Source organism: Chelonia mydas, chromosome 8 (genome assembly GCF_015237465.2).
Source record: "Chelonia mydas isolate rCheMyd1 chromosome 8, rCheMyd1.pri.v2, whole genome shotgun sequence".
NCBI lineage: Eukaryota > Metazoa > Chordata > Testudines > Cheloniidae > Chelonia > Chelonia mydas.
This window is the reverse complement of record NC_057854.1, coordinates 73,825,987-73,848,898: the sequence shown is the minus strand read 5'-3', so window position 1 is coordinate 73,848,898 and position 22,912 is coordinate 73,825,987. Positions and strand designations below refer to the sequence as shown.

Sequence of the window (22,912 nt, the reverse complement as noted above, 5' to 3'; positions counted from 1 at the left end):
CATAAGTAAGACGCATGTACACACGCTCCTGATTATCCTGAATCCCACATTCCACTCCTTCAGGAAGCTGGGTGAATAGATGAGCTTTGCAATGGATAATGACTGACAAAATAGTGCGTGACGGACCAAGGGAAGAAGCAACTTTTAAGATGCTTCTTATGCATGACAAACTCAGGTGATTTTGTTCTAATACTTGATTGCAGTATCCTCAGGAGTTGAAGGATGCTCAAGTGAACAGCCTGAAACTTGTCTCCGTGTAAGGGTGGGATGGTTGGGGAAATATTGAAGGAAATAATAAAGGGGTGGCGGGGCATTTAGTCTTTCAATATAATCATAATTTGTTGTGGAACTGGTGTTCAGTTCCACAACAAATTATGTAAGACTAAACATTACAAGTTTACTGTCAATCTGAAGTTATTACAGAACAACCTTATGTAACCCTTTTAAGGTTGTTCTGTAATAACTTCAGATTGACAGTAAACTTGTAATGCACGATGCTACAGAACATGGGTGTATTATAATGCTACTGAACGTAATACTCTTGTACATTGTCTATTAAATTATTGTATTGTATATTAAAGTATATTGCCTATATTCTGTGATTTACAAACATAATTATATCTTGCAGCCAGGTGATGACATTGTGTTTATGGCACAAGAGCTAGAAAAAGTATTTATGCAGAAAGTGGCACAAATGCCTCCAGAAGAGAGAATAGTGATAGTCAACAAAGGGAAAAGAAAAGGAAAGAAACAAGAAGGTAAATACTAGACTACATGCAGTGTTAATATATTAACTTGCTAACAGTTCAAATTTTAATTGCAACTTTTTTTGTAAACATCAAATTGTGGAAGAGTTGATATTCTTGTCCATAGAATGGTAAAATTTTATGGCAACTGTAAGCAGTTTACTATTTAGACTAAAACCTAATGCTACTAAACTTTACTGTGGAGCAGTTGGGGTGAGGACTCTGTATTTCACAAAATGACAACTGTCACTTGATTTTCCTGGAGTTCAGTAGACAAACAAAAAATCACTGCTTCAAAGTTTAAGCAGGTTCAATATGCCAATAATAAATACCCTCCCCAGTTCTAGCTGAATAACTTTTTTTTAAAAATTCTACCTTTTGACATGAGTTTGAGGTTTAGCTCATTCTCTGCATTGACAGTTAACAGGTACAGTAGTATAGTTTTAGGAAAAATTGTTTATCCATCTGATGAAAGATGCTTCCTGAAAGGAGCAGAAGTGCAGTGCATATGTTCCATAATTGACTTAGTTTTTTTATTGTAAGCTAGTTAATATACTTTTAAGTTAGGAAGTTAAAAGTAAAATATTAAGTATTTGAAAAGGGAAATGCAAGTCTGTTAGCCTTCTTCCAGGTTTGAGAGCAGAGGTGTGCAGGTCAAGAGCGATCCGGTTTTCTATTCTTATCTCTGTCACTAAATCACTATTTGTCATTGATAAAATTGTTTAGCATTCTTGTACCTCTGCTTCTTCCTTTCTGTAAAATTAAGATGCTTCTGAGCACTTCACAGAAGTGTGATCTGCTGATTTAAAGGTGCTGTATAAACAAATGTATTATAATAGGGCTGTTGATTAATTGCAGTTAAATCATGGGACTAACTCAAATTAATCAGTTTTAATTGCACTTTAAACAATAGAATACTAATTTAAATTAATTTATTTAATAATCCAAAATTAAATTAAATTTATTAATTTAAATTTATTAAATATTTTGGATGTTTTTCTACATTTTCATATATATTGATTTCAATTACAACATAGAATACAAAGTGTGTATTTTTTATTTCAAATATTTTCACTGTAAAAATAAACAAAACATAGTATTTTATAGTTCACCTCATGAAAGTACTGTACTGCAATCTCTTTGTTGTGAAAGTGCAACTTATAAATGTAGAACTATTAACTTCTATATAACAATATGCTGCTCTTCATTTCCTTTCACAATGAGGATATATACTTTGGCCATGAACTGGGTATCCGTTTGGAAATCTGATTCTCATAAAATGGCTCTACCATCATGCTGTCCAAACAGGTTGTTTGTTTGTTTGTTTTTTTTTGTCCGTCCGTCCCGTCCCCCCGACCCCAACTCTACATATTTGGAGCTTTGTGAGTCATACCTTTATTAAACGTTATACATAACAATGTTTACCATAGTTTCAGAAGTTCATACATGTCTGTTTTCAAGGGTATTGGGTATTGTATGTTGCCAGAGAGACACATTTAACAGGAAAGATAAGTGAGAATGTATTCTCTCTGTAGGAATCAAAAGTAAATTATGTTGGATTTGCCTTGAAACTACAAGATAGATACATGATGACACAGGTGACAACTCTTGGGTCTGTGCACTTGGCAGCAGAGCAGCAGTCTTGAGCTGTTATCTCTAACAAATGATACTGTGTGCTGTCTTAATTAGAGCTGCAGCTCCCTATCCCCAGTTGCCTCCTATGACTCCTTCACTTCTGACAGTAAAGGGGCACTGCTCTCAGCTGCCTCTGCTGTATCACCCTGTTCGCTTGATGGCTATCTACCAAAACTTGTGTAAATTTGTCATTCAGTGTCCTGTATTTAAATATTCTGTTACTGCTGTACTTACGGTGTAGGCCTCATGGCTCCATGTTTTCTGGAGTTAATCCTCTGTCAAACACTTATACTACTTTGAAGAAGAAAGAAGAGACTTGAGGATTCCCCATTTCCTTTTATCTCAAGTATATCTGAGAAGCATCCCAAGGAGAGGCCCTAGCTGTTTTTGTGCCTTGCCCTCTTGCATCCCACCCCTCAAGCAGCTGAGCCAGAAATAAAAAAGGGCAAGCTAATTGGGAGCACAGCCAAAAAAAAAAAAATGGGATTGCATTTTGGCATGCCTGAGGCGACTGCCCTATTCGCCCATCCTGAGAACTGGCCCTAAGCATCCCTATGGTGTCTTAAAATGACCTGGCGTGGTGTCTGCTAGAGGAATAAAACAGTCTGCTTTGAGGTGGACCATGACTTACTATTTTTTTTATCTTACCATGTTACTCTTTTGGTCTCCCCAGTGCTCCCTAGAAGACAATAAGCCTCATGTGAAGCAGAATAAGGGATCTTCACTATGTTGACAGGTTTCAGAGTAGCAGCCGTGTTAGTCTGTATCCGCAAAAAGAAAAGGAGTACTTGTGGCACCTTAGAGACTAAGAAATTTATTTGAGCATAAGCTTTCGTGAGCTACAGCTCACTTCATCGGATACATGCAGTGGAAGTGAGCTGTAGCTCACGAAAGCTTATGCTCAAATAAATTTCTTAGTCTCTAAGGTGCCACAAGTACTCCTTCACTATGTTGAGTGTCTACACAAATGCCACACTTCTCCAGTTCACTCAAAAGTATGTGCTACCACGGCCTAGCTATTGCCTAATCTAGATACAAAGTGTCCTTGGAACATTAGGCACTTTAATATTTAAACTTTCATGGTGCATTTGGCTAGCACTTGGGCTGAGGAAATTACTGATGTTCCTCCATGAACCTCCCTAAGAAAATATTAGTTTCTCTTTAAGAAAGGCTTATCCTTATTTTTGATATTGAACAGGACCAGGCCAGACATCTTGAAATGCCTATAAAGGGCTAGGGTGGCAGTGAAAAATGACCAGTGCTGACAACAGTCATGCTACCCTGGCAGTCTATACAAGCGGTGGCTAGGAAGAAAGTTGGCTTCTAGGGATAACTCCAGATTTCCTTTCCATCCTCTTGGAGAAAATTGTGCAGGAAAATAAGTCATTTTGGTGCCATTCCATCTTACATTAAATTCTTCATTAACGAGGTGATACTGTAAATGCATCTCACTACTTTCAGAGCTGGTATCAAGATTCAGTTTCAATAAGTCACCTATCAAGGTTATTCATACGCCCTTGCATCCATCCCAGGGAGATTCTCTTACACAATCTGTTTCAAAGATCTTAAGGACTTCATGTGGAGTAACTAATGTCCTGCGATAACGTACCCAACCTCTCTTGCTTACCATCAATGTGTTCTGCTCTTTGAGAACCATCTCTTAATGTTTGGCAGAGTGAACATTTTATTGTCACCTTTGGCAGGCCTTTGATTTTTAGGGTGACATTAAAGGAGTCTCTGCTTCCACAGTGAACCTTCAATCAGACTTCACATGGGAGATTTATGAGGGCTGCCACCTGGAGTACACACTATAAATCATTGTTGCTTGGACTCCTCAAGTTAATAATTAGCTTATTAACTAGTGGTCTTACAGAACCCCTTTTCCAAGCTAAGTGCTTCTCCAAATTAGTAAACTTACTTTTGGAATATTGGAATTTGGAATAGTAGAACTTAAGTTACAGAGAGGATTTCTGTCACAGACTGTTTATCTGGTATCTGTTCCTAGTTCCAGTACTACTTCTATTCTAGTCCACTTTTTTTTTTAAATCCAAATGGCAGACCTCAATGGAGAAATTCAATTTCCAAAAATAGAAACCCAAAAAAGCCTGTATCTCTGGAAAAAACATGACTCAACTAACTATTGCTTTCAAAGATAAATAGTTTAGTTCAGTTTTTTTCAAGGGCATTAATTGGGTTGAAGACTCTTGGGGGCACTATGGCTCTGCTGCAGAACTAGCACTTCAGATCTGAACTGGGAGAGTCCCCATCTGGACTTGCATTAGGAGCATGAACGCAAGAGTGGTAATTGTTGCACTTATGTACAGCTTCAGAGAGCATCAATTGCAGGTAAGTATTTGGTCAGTTGAAAATAAGACAGTGTGGCCTTTGGGCCTACAAACAGGAGCTTTGTGAAGGGAAATGTTATGACTGGAATGTAAAGATGGGGGTTTGATACATTCATTAATGGGATTATGACTAAGTTGCCTGCACTAACAGGAGACTGGACTTGATGACCTAGGAGATCTCTTCTGCAAGAACATAGGACTGGAATTGTTGGGACACCAAAGTACACATCTCAGTGTAAATTGCTTTGATTTATTAGGAGTTCAGCAGCCTGATTCAGGAGTTTGTACCACTAAGCAAAGTCAACTGCAGAAGCAACTTGAAAGCATTGTTAAGCAGCCTCACGTGATGACTCCAGTACCACAGCAGCCTGTGCTAGCCCCTCTGTCAATGACTCAATCGACTACCTTAATGTCAGCCACACTACCTATATCAAAAGTAAGTTGCCTTTTGAATACTGGCTTCTAAATGAAAGTCGATTGATACTGTCTGGGGCAGTAGTTGGTACCTCCATGTATAATGTGGCTCACAATGCACAAAACTAATGGAACACCATTTAACATAAGGCACTGTGAACACAACCTATTTATCTTGCATCCTATAAAATGTAGATTTTTTTTATACACAATTTCTGATCTCTCGAATAAGTGGAGCAGCGCTAATTACAGTATTTAGGGCGGAGGTTGAGTCAAAATGTAGGGTTATTGCATATTTAAATCTGGGTGTTTTGCTTTTCTTTGTGCTGAGATGAGTTAAAGAATGTGTTTGTTTTTCAGAAAGATGGTTTGAGAGACTGGTAGCTTTGCTTTATGTTAAGTTAAAGGTAGTTTCCAAATATGGGGACAGATCTCTGCTAAACTTCAAAATTAAATATTCAAAAGGAACTGATCTAGTTTTAATGTAAACTAAGTCCATGATATGATGGAAATACTTGATTTTTCAAAATAAGCAGATTACCTGTTAAATCTACAACAGAATAGTTATTTTAAACAACTCGTTTGTATGAGCTACCAAAAACAATTGCTGTTATCTAGACCTGTGCATGAAAACATGCCATTTTGGTTAGCTCAAACCATCTCCTATCAACTAGCTTTGTTTCAACTATTCCAGCTGGAAACATGCATGCTCTCTCCCAGACCTTTTTCAGAAAAGTAAAAATATGTATCTGGTGAGTGTCTTAGTGAGTTAGTGGCAAAGTGCATATATTGTATCTCTTCCAAACCAGCGGCAGCACAATGTTAGACAAAACTTAAGAGCTAAAAGCTTGTACTCATAGCCTCTAATTAGGCCTCAAATACTAGAGTGCAGCAATCTTTGTATTTGCTGGTGGCTGTTCTTATGTCAACTTCATAATCTAGTAACTTTTTTGAGATTTTTACCCTACTTAAAAGTGACCGCAAAATAGATTAAACTGTAGTACACTTTCCTTCCAACTCTAAAGAAGAAAGCATTACATTTGATGCTAGATTTGTAACACTTTTCTGAAAATGTAGGTCTTAAATATAAAATTGTAGAAACAAGTTCTACAGTTGTGGAGAAAAAATACAGAAGCTTTTTGTCTAAAAAAACCAAAAAAGTTTCTCTTTTGCTATTTATAGTGGAATTGTGCCATTTTAGTTACTTGAAATATTCTTTGTAAACTTTTGTTTTCTAGGTTAAAAAGGGTGTGAAAAGGAAGGCTGATACTACTACAATATTCACAGCAAGCTGTGAATCTTCTCCAGCACTTAATGAACCAAAAGTTGCTAAAATATCATGTAGAGGAGAAAGTGAATGTAGTGTACCAGACAGTCATCTAAAGAAAGACTTGCCAGATTCTCAACAGCCACTTGAAATTGTCAAAAATGTTCAACTATCAGAACAACTAAAGCATTGTAGTGAGATCCTTAAAGAAATGTTTGCAAAGAAACATGCATCATATGCTTGGCCTTTCTATAAACCTGTAGACATTACAGCTTTGGGGGTCAATGACCACCATGATACCATGAAATGCCCTATAGACCTTGGAACTATTAAGGTAAGGGGTTTTGGCTAGATTCACAACTCTGGTTTATTCTCATGTGTAGGGGATTTATGGTCCTAAATTAAATATACCTTTTTAAATTGAATCTGAAAATGTCATGAAGACTTTACTTTTCTTAAAGAACCAACCTAGGCACAAAGACTGCATATCCTGTTGTACATAGTGTCTTATGGTTATTTCATGTTGTTGATTAACTGCTAAAGTAATTAGTTTGCTTACTTGTAGGGTGAACTGAGCTCAAAAATTAGTAAGAGGTCTTACATCACAGTTAGACTTTCACTCAAGCAAACTTCTAGTCGTGATGCAAGCTTTCCAAGTTTTTAGCCTATCTGTGTAAACCTACTGGGGCACAGGTAAAAGTACCTTTTGGGTCACTTTTTTAATATATGCTGACAGTAGTCTTCTATATAAACAGGTGATAGTCTCTATCACTTTCCCAGTACTTAAGCATCACTCTAGCCCTTCAAGACTCGCTCTCATGATGCAATCTGAAACCTCAGATGCCCAGATGTCTCAACTGTGTAAGCTCCCTGTTTTGTCTTAAACTTAACTGCTCCCCTATCTTAATTGGTAGGGCCATAATTCAGACTCTGTCGTGTTTGTCCCCATTTATAAAAAACACAATAAGTCCTTTAGACAGTGTAGTCAAGGACTGAAAAAATGGATACATATTTTTATAAAATGTTGATTTCTAAAGTTCCCAGACCCTAATTTAGCTACCTAAATATGTGACCTAAGTTTCAGAAGAGTTTAGAACTTAATGGCTCCCAGTGACTTCAATGGAGCTGTCAGGTACTCAGTTCTTCTGAAAATTAGGCCACTTATTTAGGTAGCTAAATTAGGGGCTGGGAACCCAACTTTAACTGCCTATATTTATTTTTTATTTATTGCAAAACCTTGGCCTGGATTTATTTAGAGTATTTCAGTCATCTACATGAGTTACAATACAAATTAAAGATAGGACACGTGCAGAACAAATGTAGATTCTTTATAATCTATAACTGAACATTAGCTAAAGCTTTTTGGTACTACAACAGAAAGTTTAGTTATTCAGATCCTGTTAGTATCATAGCTTTAATTCAATAAAGTTATATTGCTGACAGTTAATATTTGCAACAGAATATTCTAAGTCAGAAGAGGCTATGTGATGTATGAGCTTGTGTGGTGTGTGTGTTGGGGCTTTTTTTTTCTTTAATGATGGTTTTGGAGCTTCTGCAGTATGGTAACCCTACTGCACAAGATTTATTCTGATGCTGGAAGTATCAATCTTTCTTGACTTTTTTATATTTGGTGTTAAGCCCCAGATACATAGTCTGTAGCTTAAAGTTTATATCATCTAAAATGCAACTTCATTATTCTGTTTCCTTATAGAAGAAAATGGATAACTATGAATATAAAGATACACAAGCGTTTGCTGCAGATATTAGATTAATGTTTATGAATTGCTACAAATACAACTCTCCAGACCATGAAGTGGTTGCTATGGCAAGAAAACTGCAGGTGAGTTATCACTTAATAAATTAAACTGGACCACCCAAGATTCCCACTGTGGAGCTGTTCTGGTAATGGCTCTTGGAGAATTAGCATATGAGAGAGAAGAGAAATCATTGGGTGGTAGGTGACCTGTGACTACTCTAGGACATCTAGACCAATACAAAGAAATCAGTAAAGATGAAAAACTCTTCTATAAAAGAGGTCCCAACATTTTTTATTTATATTTTAGGATATCTTTGAGATGCAATTTGCCAAAATTCCAGATGAACCTGTTGCAAGTATACCACCATCACAGCCCAAAACACAAATAGCAAGTGCTTTTTCTAGTGAAAGCAGCAGTGATGACTCCACTGAAGAAAGATCATCCGAAGATTCAGAAGAGGAAAGAACAAGGCGCCTTGCAAAGCTTCAGGAGCAAGTAAGCAACAATGCTCTGTACAAAGTGCATGACTATTATAGCCTTGCGTGGCTCTTGTTCATATGTATCCATTCTAAGGTCTAGAACCAAGTGCTAGGAACCCAAGTAAAGAGGTTTTTTTAAATGTATGTCCAGAAATGTGCATTTGGGGTGGTGGTACAGAATTATTTTCTTATGTGGTAGCACACTGCACTGTGGTTACTTTGTGGGAGATGACAGGTTCATAGAATATCAGGGTTGGAAGGGACCTCAGGAGTCCCTAGTCCAACCCCCTCTCAAAGCAGGACCTATCCCCAATTTTTGTCCCAGATCCCTAAATGGCCCCCTCAAGGATTGAACTCACAACCCTGGGTTTAGCAGGCCAATGCTCAAACCACTGAGTTATCCCAGGCTTAACTTTCTACATACTGGCTTCAGAGCCTTCAGTAGGCAGACGTTGTTGAATAGGATATCTGCTACCTGTTCTTTAAAATGCATTGGATTAAAATTTCAAAAGTGCCTAAATCCAGTTGGTATTGCCTTGTTCTGAAGCCCCAATCCAATTGGGCTCTTTGCACCTCTCAAGCAGTTGAAGAGGCAGCCAGTTAGCATCAAGACAAGTCACTTAGGGCAGTGGTTTTCAAATTGTGGTTCGCAACCCAGTACCGGGTCGCGGAATGGAAGGCACTGGGCTGCGGCGGCTCTGGTCAGTGCCGCCGACTGGGCCATTAAAACTCCCGTCAGGGGTGCTGCCCAGGCTAGTCCCTATCTGTTCAGACACTACACTGTGCCCCGGAAGCAGCCAGCAGCAGGTCCGGCTCCTAGATGGGGGGGCCACGGGGCTCCGAGCATTGCCTCCGCCCCGAGCAGTGGCTCCGCACTCTCATTGGTCTGTTCCCGGCCAATGGGAGGTGGGCAGGGGGAGGAGGGGAAGAACGGTGCCTCTGCCTAGGAGCCAGACCTGCTGCTGGCTGCTTCTGGGGCACTGAGTGGTCCGCAGTGCCAGGACAGGCAGGAAGCCTGCCTCTGTACCCCAGCTGTGCTGCTGACCAGGAGTCGCTGGAGGTAATCCCATGCCCCAATCCTCTGCCCCAGCCCTGAGTCCCCCCCCCAAACCTGGAGCCCCCTCCTGCAATCCTAACCCTTCATTCTTGGCCGCACCCCAGAGCCTGCACCCCCAGCCCAGAGCCCTGATCCCCTCCTGCCCCAGCCCAGAGCCCCCTCCCACACTCTGAACTCCTCATTTGCAGCCCTTGCCTCTGTACCCCAACCCTCTGCCTGAGCCCCTCCCAAACCCCTCATCCCCAGCTCTGTTGGGTCACGGGCATCAACAGTTTTCTTCAACTGGGTGGCCAGAAAAAAAGTTTGAAAACCACTGACTTGAGGTATGTCTACGCTTACGAGGGATCGATGCTGTAGCAATCGATCCACTGGTGGTCAATTTAGTGGGTCTAGTGAAGAGCCGCTAAATCAACCACAGATTGCTCTCCCGTTGACTCTGGTACTCCACTGGAATGAGAAGGGTAAGATGGGTCGACCCAGGGTGGTGTAGACACCACAATAAGTCGACCTAAGCTATGTTGACTCCAGGTACGTTATTCACATAGCTGGAGTTGTGTAACTTAGGTCAACTTCTCCCCGTAGTGTAGGCTTGCCCTTAAGCTCTCTTGCTTACTCCAGATCCTACTGAGCTATGGTTCTAGCCTCTGGCTATTCAATTACCCCTTCCTTTTTTAACTGTGTCCTTCCCAGGACTTTTTCTTTCATGAATACCTTGCTGCTTTTGTGCCTTTAGACTCTCTCAAAGCTACTTCACTTCATAAATTATCACCATCCTATGTTAACTACTTTCAGGCACACTGACCTGGACTCTTAAATGCTTAACATAATAATGAAACTCCTTCAGGTTTTCAGTCCGATGAGCAATCTAATGCTTTGTTTGTTTTGTCTTTGAATTTTGAGTTGTCCTAAAATGATCATGAATATGTTCAAGTTTTGTGGAAAGCAGGTCAACAAGATGCTAGGCTACATTAAACTATTGTAAACAAGATTGTGAAGTTTCTACTGTATCACTGCTGGGTGTGCCTGTCTGAGGAACAATATCAGTAGGAATTATTCTAACATACTCTAAAGAACATAGGTCAAATCTAAAAATTTATTGCAAATTTAAGGGAATGTAATTAATCTGACACTGTTTTCAACTCCTAATTTAAGAGGAGGCTGCATGCAGACTCTCTCATCCACAACTTCCAAATCCTAAGAATGAAAGAAGGCTATTACATTATCAGTCTCCCTGCTGGGCAAGAAAGCATCAGTGATAAGTTACTTAAAAATTAATTGCACCACTGAAACTCAACTCTTAACAAAATTCAAGTTGGAATGTCTACAGCTCCTCTGTTTTCTGTCAGTTTAGTGTTGATTGCAGTTCCTTTATGAAGGCTATCTTAGTATCATCTTACTCTTAAAAATATAATGTATTGAATTTTAATGAGCATAGCCACTGTGAGGTTCCATCAGGACAATTACTGGGCTTTTTTGCATCTGTGTCAAGATGCACAAATTCTGGCAAAAGTCCAGAGAAGAGTTCCAAAATCTAATGAAAGGTGGATGGGTTTTAGCTCTAAATTTCCATGTGCTGAGCTACTTAATTTGGAAATGAACTTCTCAAACAGCATCAAGATGTATGGTGTTCTCCATTTTGCTAAGGGCAGGCGGATTAATTATCACCCTTACTTCCGCTTAACTGTTCTGCAGTGAACTATCAAGCTAATGTGTCTTGATGGGACTTCTTATCCATCCTTTCCTCTTTTAATCCCTATGTAGTGTAAACTGCCCCCCACCCTTTTTTTTTTTTAACTCGGACAAAACATGAGTGTTACCTCTGCAGGTGTTATATAGTTCCAGCTGATTGTTGAAGCCAGCACTTTGTCTTCGTTTCAGTATAACTGTCTGGCCAGACTACAAGACTTCAAAATAGCTTGGACTCATGATGTGGAAGACTCTGCCCCAACATCCTCTCTAGACTGCCTTTCACAGAACCACCTCACAGGAGGTGGGCAAGTGATGCACTGAGACACTTGAGCCCCAAGTTCCTCATGCTAAAGAAGAGCTTTGGGATGTTTCTGCAGGAAGACAATTTTTTTGCAAGTCTGGGAGGCAAGAGACAACCCCCATGTGCACATGTAGCTGCTACAAATGTTCTCCCTCTTAATGCAAGCCCCCATTTTCCAAAGCTCCCCTCATCCTGTTTGTTCTACCTTCCAAAATCTTGTTACACGACTGAGTAAACATCCTACCTATCCCTGCCCAGCTGCCAAAACTCTCCCATGGCCTTCGGGACCAGTTTTTCCCTTCCCAATATTTTTCCTGTAATGGCTATCAAGATGCTTAGTTTCCTTTCTTCTTTTCTTTGACAGCTTAAAGCTGTTCATCAGCAGTTGCGGGCATTGGCCAAAACCTCCTTGCCCAAGCTGAGGAAGAAAAAAGGGAAGTCTAAAAAGGGGAAAGGAGGCAAAGAGAAATCCAAACACAAATATGTGAATCAAAAGAAGAAAAAGCTAAAGCAAAAAAAGAAATTGAAGAAAAAACTGTCTTTAAATATGTAAGTGTGAGGGTTGTGTGGGTGACAAATTATTTTAAATTGCTCTCAATGCAGTAAACTCTCTCTCTTGTAGTCAGTCAAAGAAAACAAAGCAGCAAGTCTCACTGGCACGTAAATCAGAAGATGAGGATAGTGCCAAGCCTATGAATTATGATGAAAAAAGGCAGTTGAGTTTGGACATAAATAAACTTCCTGGAGATAAGCTTGGAAAAGTGGTATATATAATACAGTCAAGAGAGCCTTCACTGAGAAACTCTAATCCTGATGAGATAGAAATAGACTTTGAAACTTTAAAAGCATCGACGCTTAGAGAACTAGAGAAATATGTGATGGCTTGTTTAAGGAAAAGACCAAGAAAACATGGTGTGTATATATCATGGATAAACTCTACACAATATGTTTAACTAGAATCTATTTTGGGTTTGGATGTAGCTCTTGATGTAGCTCTTAATGTCTCTCTTTATTTCATATACAGTGAAGAAACCAGAGAAGTCAAAAGAAGAACTTAATTTTGAGAAAAAACAAGAGTTGGAAAAGAGGCTGCTGGATGTCAATGGGCAGTTAAACCCTAAAAAGCAAAATAGCAAATGTAATGTGACCATTAGTTGTACTGCTCTGTTCTTTATAATGAGATTTCCTCCTGACGTCTGTACTCTGATATAACTGGTGGGATTTCTTCCTTTTAAAATATTAGCGGCACTAGAAGTTGCCAGTTGTCACTTTTTTTTTAACCTGCAAGAGTGGGAGATCTCTCCTATATTATCTCAACTACACCACAACAGTAATTTTTTGTTGGTCAGCTATTTTTTTCTTCTGTTCCAGATTTTATCTGTTACAGAACCTTTTCTGTAACATTTTCTAAAAATATTAACAAAAGTTATCTTGTACTTCATGGCGTTCGCATCTCTCAAGCAATGTAGGGTGCCAGTCAGACCACAGGAATTGCCAGTTGCACCATAGCAAAGGTCTGTATTTTGTGTGGCATCCTGCATCTGATCATGGCTAATAGAAAATGCTTCAGGAAAAAGTTTCATTTAACCATGTTCCTCTTTTTCAAATCCTATTCTAGTATGGTGGTGTGCATATTGAATTGGTTCTTTTCCACCTCCTTCATCTCTTCTTTCAGATGATAAAGACACAGTCAAGTGCCTGCAAAAAGTGTGCAGTTAAAAATGGTCCATAAGAAATATCTTGGTCACTGGTTTCACCCAGCAGTCTCAGAGCAGTGGGGTCCAGGGAGAGTGGCATAAAGCTCTCTTGAACTCTAGTGTCAACAGATTAAATTCAACAGTAAATCAGCACAGAGGGTCTAATACTTCTGGAATGCATTGGTCAGGGGCCATTGCTTGGGTAAGGGCTTGTCTATGCTTACAGCACTGCAGCACCACCACCATTGGGCTTTGTGAAGACCCTCCCTACACTGATGGGAGAGTTTCTCCAGTTGATCTAGTTAGTTGTTGCCTCTTGGAGGTGGACTATGGTGGAAGCCCTCCCATTGACATAGCGCTGTCTAGGCCGAGAGTTAGGTCGGTGTAACTGTGTAAGCCAGGGGTGTGGACTTTCCACTCCTCTGAGCAACGTAGTTATACCGATCATAAGTTGGTGTTAGAGACCAAGCCTAAGAATCTGCATCAATGCCAGCCTCTCCAGCACCCACTGCTGGATTCTGTTGGAGTTAGTACTTTGAAGGGATCAAAGCATAAGCTATGTCAGTAATGAAGGATGTGACAAGATGCATTCAGGCGAGGGCTCTCACACGATTAAATAAATTTAATTGCACGATTAAAGAGTAGATTACCAAATGAAATTTATTAAATATTTTTGGATGTTTTTTCAAATATATCTATTTCAGTTACATCACAGAATACAAAGTGTACAGTGCTCACTTCATATTTTCAATTACAAATATTTGCACTGTAAAAATGATAAACAGAAGAAATAGCATTTTTCAATTCACTTCATACAAGTACTGTCATGCAATCTCTTTATCATGAAAGTGCAACTTACAAATGTAGTGGGTTTTTTGTTACATAACTGCACTCAAAAACAAAACAATGTAAAACTTTAGAGCTACAAGTCCACTCAGTCCTACTTCTTGTTCAGGCAATCGCTAAGAGAAACAAGTTTTGTTTACATTTATGGGAGATAATGCTGCCTGCTTCTTGTTTACAGTGTCACCTGAAAGTGAGAACAGGTGTTGACATGACACTGTTGTAGCTGGTGTCGCAAGATATTTACATGCCAAATGCACTAAAGATTCATATGCCTCTTCATGCTTTGGCCATAGTTTCAGAGGACGTGCTTCCATGCTGATGACACTCATTTTTTAAAAATGCGTGAATTAAATTTGTGACTGAACTCCTTTGGGGAGAATTGTATGTCTCCTGCTCTGTTCTACCCACATTCTGCCATATATTTCACGTTATAGCAGTCTCAGATGATGACCCAGCATATGCTGTTCGTTTTAAGAACACTTTCACTGCAAATTTGACAAAATGCAAAGGTGCCAATGTGAAATTTCTAAAGATAGCTACAGCACTCAACCCAAGGTTTAAGAATTTGGAGTTCCTTCCAAAATCTGAGTGTGATGAAGTGTGGAGCATGTTTTCAGCAGTCTTAAAAGAGCAACACTCCGATGCAGGAAACTATAGAACCCAAACCACCAAAAAAGAAAATCAACCTTCTGCAGGTGGCATCTGTCTCAGATAATGAAAATGAACATGCGTTGGTCTGCACGGTTTGGATAGTTATCGAGCAGAACCCGTAATCAGCATGGACGCATGTCCTATGGAATGGTGGTTGAAGCATGAAGGAACATATGAATCTTTAACGCATCTGGCATGTAAATATCTTGCGGCACCAGCTACAACAGTGCCATGCGAATGCCTGTTCTCGCTTTCAGATGACATTGTAAACAAATTGGCAGCATTATCTTCTGCAAATGTAAACAAACTTGTTTGTCTAAGCGATTGGTTGAACAAGAAGTAGGACTGAGTGGACTTGCAGGCTCTAAAATTTTACATTGTTTTATTTTTGAATGCAGTTTATTTTGTACATAATTCTACATTTGTAAGTTCAACTTTCATGATACAGAGATTGCATTACAGTACTTGTATTAGGTGAATTGCAAAATACTGTTTCTTTTGGTGGTTTTTACGGTGCAAATACTTGTAGTCAAAAATAAATATTAAGTGTATTCTGTGTTGTAACTGAAATCAATATGTCTGAAAATGTATAAAACATCCAAAATATTTAAATGGCATTCTATTATTAACAGTGCAATTAATCACGATTAATTTTTTTAATCTCTTGACAGCCCTACTTAACATATATATGCATAAGACTTTCAGTGCTATACGTACTTTTAACTTCCTTTTCTTATCTTGCAGCTGAAAATAACACTATACCAAAGATTATTGGTGGACCAAGGCGACTGAGTGAGAGTAGCAGCAGCAGCTCCTCCTCCGACTCTAGCAGCAGCAGCACTAGCAGTGATTCTAGCTCCTCAGATACTAGTGACTCTGAATCAGGTCAGATAACTGCATTGTATCGCCTCTTGAGATACAGAACTTACAAAAGAAGCTTCACTTTGCATACTTCTAGGCCTACTGACTTGCTGTATGTTCCAGGGTGCCATAGTCTAGTCAAATGCTATGAAGTAGAAATACCTGAAACTCTTTTACGGATAAAACTTCTCTAGAAACGTACTTTTTTTTTTTTTTTTTTTTTTTTAAGTAGCAAACTGAAATTGTGAATGAAAACTTCTAGTAGCAAAATGTAAGTATCTGTACTGGAGCTTGTCATAAACTATATTCTAGGTTACTTATCATATACTTTTATCTAATTCATATTTGTCTAAAAATGGTGTTGCCTAAGTGTTTGTAACAACACAGTTACTATAATTGGATGACTATAGAAATATTTTGTTTGTATGTAGGCCTACAACACAGCAGCAAAACTCTTTTTAAGAAATAGAAAAATAAATGGGTATGGAGGGATGAGGGCCGGTGTAGTACCTAAAACTCTTACCAACAGCATTTCTAATGATAATACTTCAAACTAATGTCTTCCCAAAAAACCAAAGCTGGAGTTAATTGAAATTGTTTTTACAGTGTTCCATTCTGAAATGCAATTCGCAGTGCAGTCTGGATTGAAAACAATCCCAGATTGCTGCAAGATTGTGAATGTCTTTGACTACTGTAACACATGAGGTGCATATCTCTGTGGGAGGAGAGGAATGAGACTTAGTATCTTGTATTATTTCTTTGAACTTTTCAAACTGTTCAATATAAATGTATATAGTGGGGCTCTTTCAAACTGTAATTAAAGCATAGCTCAATGTTTAGGCCCTGTTTACACTGGGAAAATAACACTTTTCCTGACATGTAATCTTTTTCCCAATAATATGTGTAAGCATCTAGTATAGAAGGAGGTTTCAGTGGTGGCTAACATAGCCCATTTTTCCAGGGTGGCCTGTGTCTTAGACTCTCTGTACACTGATTTTGGGGAACAAACTTAAAATTATTCAAATAGCAGGTAAAGCTGCTATACATGATGAGATCCTCTGAAGGACGGATACATACACTGTCATGCATAAAATGCTCACCCTTGCAGTTTACTGAACACTCGATGACTATATTTCCCTATGCTGAACACAGGACACCTGGTAAAATTATTCGTATTCAAGCAAGTTCAAAGGCAATCTATCAGAACCATGCAGTACAAACGTTCAAATTAACATCAAGTTGACTGAGCCCCTGTTAAAAAGAAATACTGCATAGCTGGATTTTTTATTTGCCTTATCTTTAAGGCTTTTGGGCTCACATGAGGAGAGGTCAGTCTCTCACACTCACACACACGACGGGGTGACCGACCGACCCCCACACCCCCTCCCTGCCTGTGCTTTGCTTTGCCCTTCATGCCTGGCTGGGCCCCCAGGCTGGACCCTCCTCACCTGGTGCTGCACCTTCCCAAGGCAACACATGGGAGAGGGCACACAGGATCACATGCTCCCCCCCCCCCCCCCGATTTCTGCCAGGGTTCACACCAGAATGTGGCCAGCAGCAGCCTTTCAGCACTGTGTGGGAGGGAAGGGATAGGAGCTGCTTCCAGCCAGAGGGGAGAGGAAGGGATGACCTGGCCCATGTCTTTGCAGAGTTCGTTCTCTCTTTCTTTTTTTTCCCCCTCCTCTCCTTTCCCACTCCTTCTGTGGCTGGAAGCAGCTTGTCCCTTCCTGCCCCACAGTGTTCAAAGGCAGCTAATGGCCACTGACAAAACCCAGCTGTCTCCTGTCCCCTGGCTACAGCACAGGTAGGAAGGGGTTAAGCCCTAAGGATGAATTGTGCACAAGGGCCCAGGGAACCTGGCTGCAGGAGCTTCAGCAAACCTGGCTAGAGAGGTGTCTCAGTAGCAGAGTTTCCTCGGGGGCGGAGCAGCCCCAGGCTCCTTGGGGGAAGGACCCAGGGTGGGTGTACGTATGAAGAGGGTGGTAAGCTCCTTCCCGGGACGGGGCTGCTGTGGATCCTGCAGGGTCAGGGCATGAACAGATTGGAAATTGCTCCTGTGCGCTGTGGCCCCCTCCGCCTCCCACCACTCCAGAGCTTAGCTGAGGGGCAGAGAGGCTTCCCTGTGCCAGCTCTGTGCGTGTGCCAAAGCCCCATAGAGCTTGGTTCCTACTGGCCAGCACCCAGGCCAGAAAGTCTTGGGCTTTCCTGGGGTGCTGGCCCAGCCAGAGGCAGTGGGGGAAAGAAGGAGCCTGCCAGCCAGGCTGTTGGTAAGCTGAGCATTCCGACCAGGGGCTGGTTCTCTGCTCAGCTAGTGGGGGTGATATGGGGGAGCAGCAGGGAGGGGATGAAGGGACAAAGCAGGGAGAGGACAGTGAGAGAGGGATCACATAAAAGGGCTGATGGGTGGGCAATAGAGGCGACACATAACTGGCCGCTGCCTAGTGCCTGCCTGCACTCACCAGTGGCCGCAGAGTGCAGCCAGCACTGGCCAGAAACGGGACAGGGGGTGAGGCCCTGCTGGCTGAGAGCTGACATTCAACGGGGGCTGAGCTGATGGACCAGTAGGGGCAGCGGCCGGCCCTGTGTGCTGCAGCTTCACCCCATCACCAGCCTTGTACACACACCCCCATCATCAGCCACTGGACCCTCCCTCTCACCCCTGGTGGATGGGCGGCTGGCGAGCAGGGATACAGCCAGCAGCAAGACCCACCAGTACTGATGGGGCGGGGGGGGAGACAGAAAATACGGGACAAATTTGCCCATTTTTAAGAAAGTCAGGACACCTGCAGGAGGGCTGAAATGCGGGACTGTCCCTATCAATGACAATAATATCCAGCACTGAAGAGTTGACCTCTGTCTTCGTGTTAAAACCAGAACATCAAGTTCAGAATTTTTGAAACTGTCTGGGCTCTTCCAAACTACACTAGTTGCCTGGAAGATGGAAGCGCATTCTTTAGTGTAAAGGATTTTTTTCTCTTGTAGCTGGAATTAATTTTCATAACTGGCACAACATTTCAGCCAGTTTTATATAGGCATCTACGTTCAAAATATAGGTAGTTCATCTCAAGGCGGTGTTGACTCTTAATGGCATTCCCAGACCAACTAACTACAGTACTTCTGTCTTGCAGTTTAAACTTACATTTAGAAGTTTTGTTTTACTGAGCCATCTGTCACTACTTCAAATATCTAATCGTTTCACATATACTGAATGACAATCTTTAAGAAAAATACACGTAGTCTAAAAACATACAGAATGTATTTTGAACTTGAAATCACGCAGTTAATTGAAAACTGACATGCAGTCCACTGGTACGGCAAGTTTTCAGCTAGAAATACAGCTGCCTTTCACTTTAAATATTTTATATGCTGTCATTGATTTAAAACATCTAACAATTAAAATTAAGTGTACGTAGCTTTCAGAATAATCAGTTTTTGTAATACAGTGTGTGTTCATCTACCATTTTATCTGAAATAAAAATATGGATCTGGTTAATGGATACTCTAAGGGCATGTCTACACTTTGAGATGGTGATGTAACTTCAAGCTCGAGGAGACCCAAAGGTGCTAGCGCACTAAAAATAGAGCATGCCTGTGGTAGCAGAAGGGGCTACCTGCCCTGAATATATACCTATGGTCTTGGATGGGTACATACTTGAGGCTGCTAGCTGTCTAGGGCTGCTTCCAGCTACTGGAGTACGCCAGGATACCATAGCCTCATCCCTGCTATGGCAATGGCAGCTAAGGTATAGATCCCATTAGGACCCTATATGTGTGCCTAATTCTGTGCATTGAGTCCCATTGACTTCAGTGGTGTTACACATGCTTAACTCTGTGAACAGGAGTAAGCTCTCTGGGACAGGGATGCCTGTTTGTTCAGTTCCCACAACAATGGGTTTTGGACCTCTAGGTGCTACTGCAATACAGATTAAAAATGTCTTGATGTGAATCATACAACAGATGTGAATACCTCAGTTTCTCACTTCACTTTATTTATGATTACAGAAATAGGCTCAAAGCCAAATGGAACCAGACAGAATGGTCTGACTTCTAAAGAACAAATGGAGGTAAATTCACATTTCTCTTCTGTTAGAATGCATATAACTTTAGATCTAGATTAAAAGGTTTGTCATTCACTGCTTAGTATTGTTTGCTGAAGTCACTTAAATAGCTTTGTTCTCTGTTTGTTACTAAAATCCTGAATATTTAATTTGATTCTAATTTTGTTTACCTCACTCATAGGGAGGAACAAAGTTTGTTTGCTGCAGAAGTTCAAAGTTACGCATATTGCTGAAACACTCTGGCTAGACCTAGCCCAGCTGCTGGGGTGGGAGCAACATTTGGGGATCCTCTTACTTCACTACAGACTGGGGGAGGGGGGAACAGGGGATGGGGAGAAATATGGAGGCAACATTTAACTAAAAATGGTTAACAAGGTTTATTTTTTTTAAGTGTCTTTAACACAGTCTTACCCTTCACACACTAAAGTGAATCAACCTAATAAACTATGCTAAGCACACTAAGGTCTTATCTTCGCTATAAGCACACAAATCTTCCAGTAAAATATTAGTTCAGATATAGTGACAGATGTAGGAAGTATCCAAAACATCACAGCATCATCTGAACAATGAGCAAGATTTAAGAGGAACTAGCCTAACATGAAACTAAATATATAAAACTCTTTAGCTCTCTTTTTCCAATAAATAAACAAACCACCTACTCCACTCCTGGCTGAATACCCATCTTATATACCAGTGCACCTGCTTGCCCATGACCCTCCCATTGCCCACGCCCATCCTTCACAATGTACTCTGATCCCAAATGGGAGGAGAGGAGGCAGCTAGTTTTTCAAAGTACGTTTACAAGAAAACTTCCACATCAGTTTGCCCTCACGGGACTCAATTCCCGCCCCCCCCCCTTTCTGGAAGAGTTTGAGTACCGCTCTTGTGCTTCAAATATACTGCTCTTCCTTTCAGAGCAGAGCACTTAACCACATAGGAAAATCAGGTGGCAAACTTAACTGGACGCCTTTATTCAACTGCTGTTTATTCACCCTCCATTATAGATGCAAGACCTCCTCTTAGAATATGCCTTTCACTCAGACTCTGATCCTGCAAAGACTTAAGTATATGCTTAACTTCATTCACTGTGAGTAGCCTTTGCAAGACAGGTGCTCACATGTCTCCACAGTGAGAGCCATGCTACTGATATATCTCTGTCTCTCCCTGGGAAAACTAAGACTTACAGAATGCTACTCCTATGCCACCAGGCTGGGCCTTAAATGTAATTTGTCTTGATATCTCTACAACCTTCTCTGTAGTATACTTGGTATCTGAGTCAGAATATAGTGTATTTACCAAAGTATGTACCAGACAGCAGGAGTTAATGCCGCCACTTCAGTTTAAATTGTGCATCATTGTTAATTTAAATGGGTACATTTTTCTGCTGTCAACCTATAGAATTCCTAACAAATACTATAGGCACCAGTGACATCAGATATTATTTGTATTGTATTTTTAAGAGAACTAGATCACTTTCAAATGCCCAGGTGGAAACGGGAAAACTTGAAGAGGTATAAAGGGTTAACTTTATCAAATGCAAGGTAAATATCAAAAATTAATTACATTTAAATCTTCCTGCAGCAAATACCACTGTCTTTACAAAAGACATCCTGCAATGCTATTCCTGAAGTGCAGACCTCATTTTCTTTTACTAGTAGCTTGCAAAATCAAAGATCATCAGAAACACAGCCTTCTCATAAAATACTACAGTGGCCTCAGCTTTTGCAACGTAGTCCACTTAAACTACCTGAACAAAGCATGCTGTCTCCTTCAGGTAAAATCTTTACACCAGAAAATGAAATGGCTATTATTGACATGAGACTGTCATTATAGCAGGAGAAGAAAATTGGTATTGGTCTTGTCTAGAAAATTCCTGTTTTGTTTGTTGGAGTTTGCTGGGAGGTAGGATGGGGGAAGTGTTAGGTTAGAGACCCTGCAATAGCTTTCATGTGTAGTGTTGAGCACCCTTTGTTCTATGTCATGGAGGTCAAGCAACACTTAGCAGAATCCTGGTTGCAGAAATGCAGTCTACCAACACTTCAGATACAATGGTTTTTGTAAGTGTCATTTTACTACTGTCAAACAGCAAAATAGAAAAGAGTAATGTGACTATAAAAAGTGATTCAAGATTGGGATAAAAGGACATAATCCTGCATTGGTAAAGCTGGGTTTAAAGGAAAGAATATTAAATCTCTTACCTTAAAGCTATCTTGCAAATATTTAATGACATGCCCCCTCTCCCCCCTAAATCATCCTTCCTCAGTTCTGGTATAAATCTGAATGAGCTGCTAGCTGATTATCCAGCTGGGAAGCTAACTAAAAATAGATGACTGTCCCAAAAGGTATCTAGCTGGAATGTACACTTGGCTATTCTGTGTCTTAAAATATTGTTGAGCTAATTTTGAGTATAGGTTACAGATTTGTTGACTCTGTATATTACGGGAAGTTGCACATTTAATTTCCATTTTTCCCCCCTCCACTCAGGTATAATCACAGTTATATCTCCACTGCACTCCACACCCCTACAGCAAAGGCCTCAAAATATTCCAAAGACATGCCAGCCTTTTGTCAGCCAGCCTACTCACATTGCCACAGAGGTGAATTGTCATTATTTATGCTGATTTATCTACAAATAGATTTCTCAAGTATCTTCATATAACGAACCTTTTGTCCTTCAAAATAAGTAGACCTAGTATTGCAACACTTCAGGCTTGTATTCATACAACAGTGGAGCAAGGTTTTCTGTTTTCCTGGAAATGTTGGCTTAGTTTGATTAGACCCATACAGAACCACTGAAATGCTAATCTAATTCCCATTAATCAAATAGTGACTTAATTGCCTTTAATAGGAATTGGATTGTGCTTTCTATGCCAAAATATGAAAGGAAAAGCTTTGCAGTTGAAGGAATCACTAGTTTAACTGTCTCTCTCTAATACATATCCTCTAACATAGTTGCTGAAAGTATAAAGCTGCCAGGATCATTCTGACTTTCAGAAAGCAAAGATTACCTTGTACTATAATCACAGCATCTTCATTAGTTCTTCTTTTTGCTTCCGTCTCTGGAAATATCATACTAAACTCTTGTCAGCTGTATGGTACAGTGAAGATG

The 22,912-nt window shown here is 40.3% G+C and overlaps 1 protein-coding gene across 4 annotated transcripts in view; it reads left to right on the top strand.

The window, feature by feature from the left end:
* The window catches only part of BRDT (bromodomain testis associated), a 46,107-nt gene that overhangs the window by 9,075 nt on the left and 14,120 nt on the right, over positions 1-22,912 (top strand). For 2 of the 4 annotated variants that reach the window (XM_007058896.3, XM_043521120.1), the window contains exons 4-15: positions 629-758; positions 4,984-5,162; positions 6,379-6,741; positions 8,119-8,247; positions 8,471-8,659; positions 12,055-12,239; positions 12,313-12,602; positions 12,715-12,828; positions 15,629-15,769; positions 19,748-19,809; positions 21,385-21,577; positions 22,288-22,400. In XM_007058896.3, the coding sequence (XP_007058958.2) occupies positions 629-758; positions 4,984-5,162; positions 6,379-6,741; positions 8,119-8,247; positions 8,471-8,659; positions 12,055-12,239; positions 12,313-12,602; positions 12,715-12,828; positions 15,629-15,769; positions 19,748-19,809; positions 21,385-21,577; positions 22,288-22,400 (2,088 nt within the window). The remainder of the gene's footprint in view (positions 1-628; positions 759-4,983; positions 5,163-6,378; positions 6,742-8,118; positions 8,248-8,470; positions 8,660-12,054; positions 12,240-12,312; positions 12,603-12,714; positions 12,829-15,628; positions 15,770-19,747; positions 19,810-21,384; positions 21,578-22,287; positions 22,401-22,912) is intronic. The other 2 variants (XM_043521122.1, XM_043521121.1) reach the window with 1 other exon arrangement.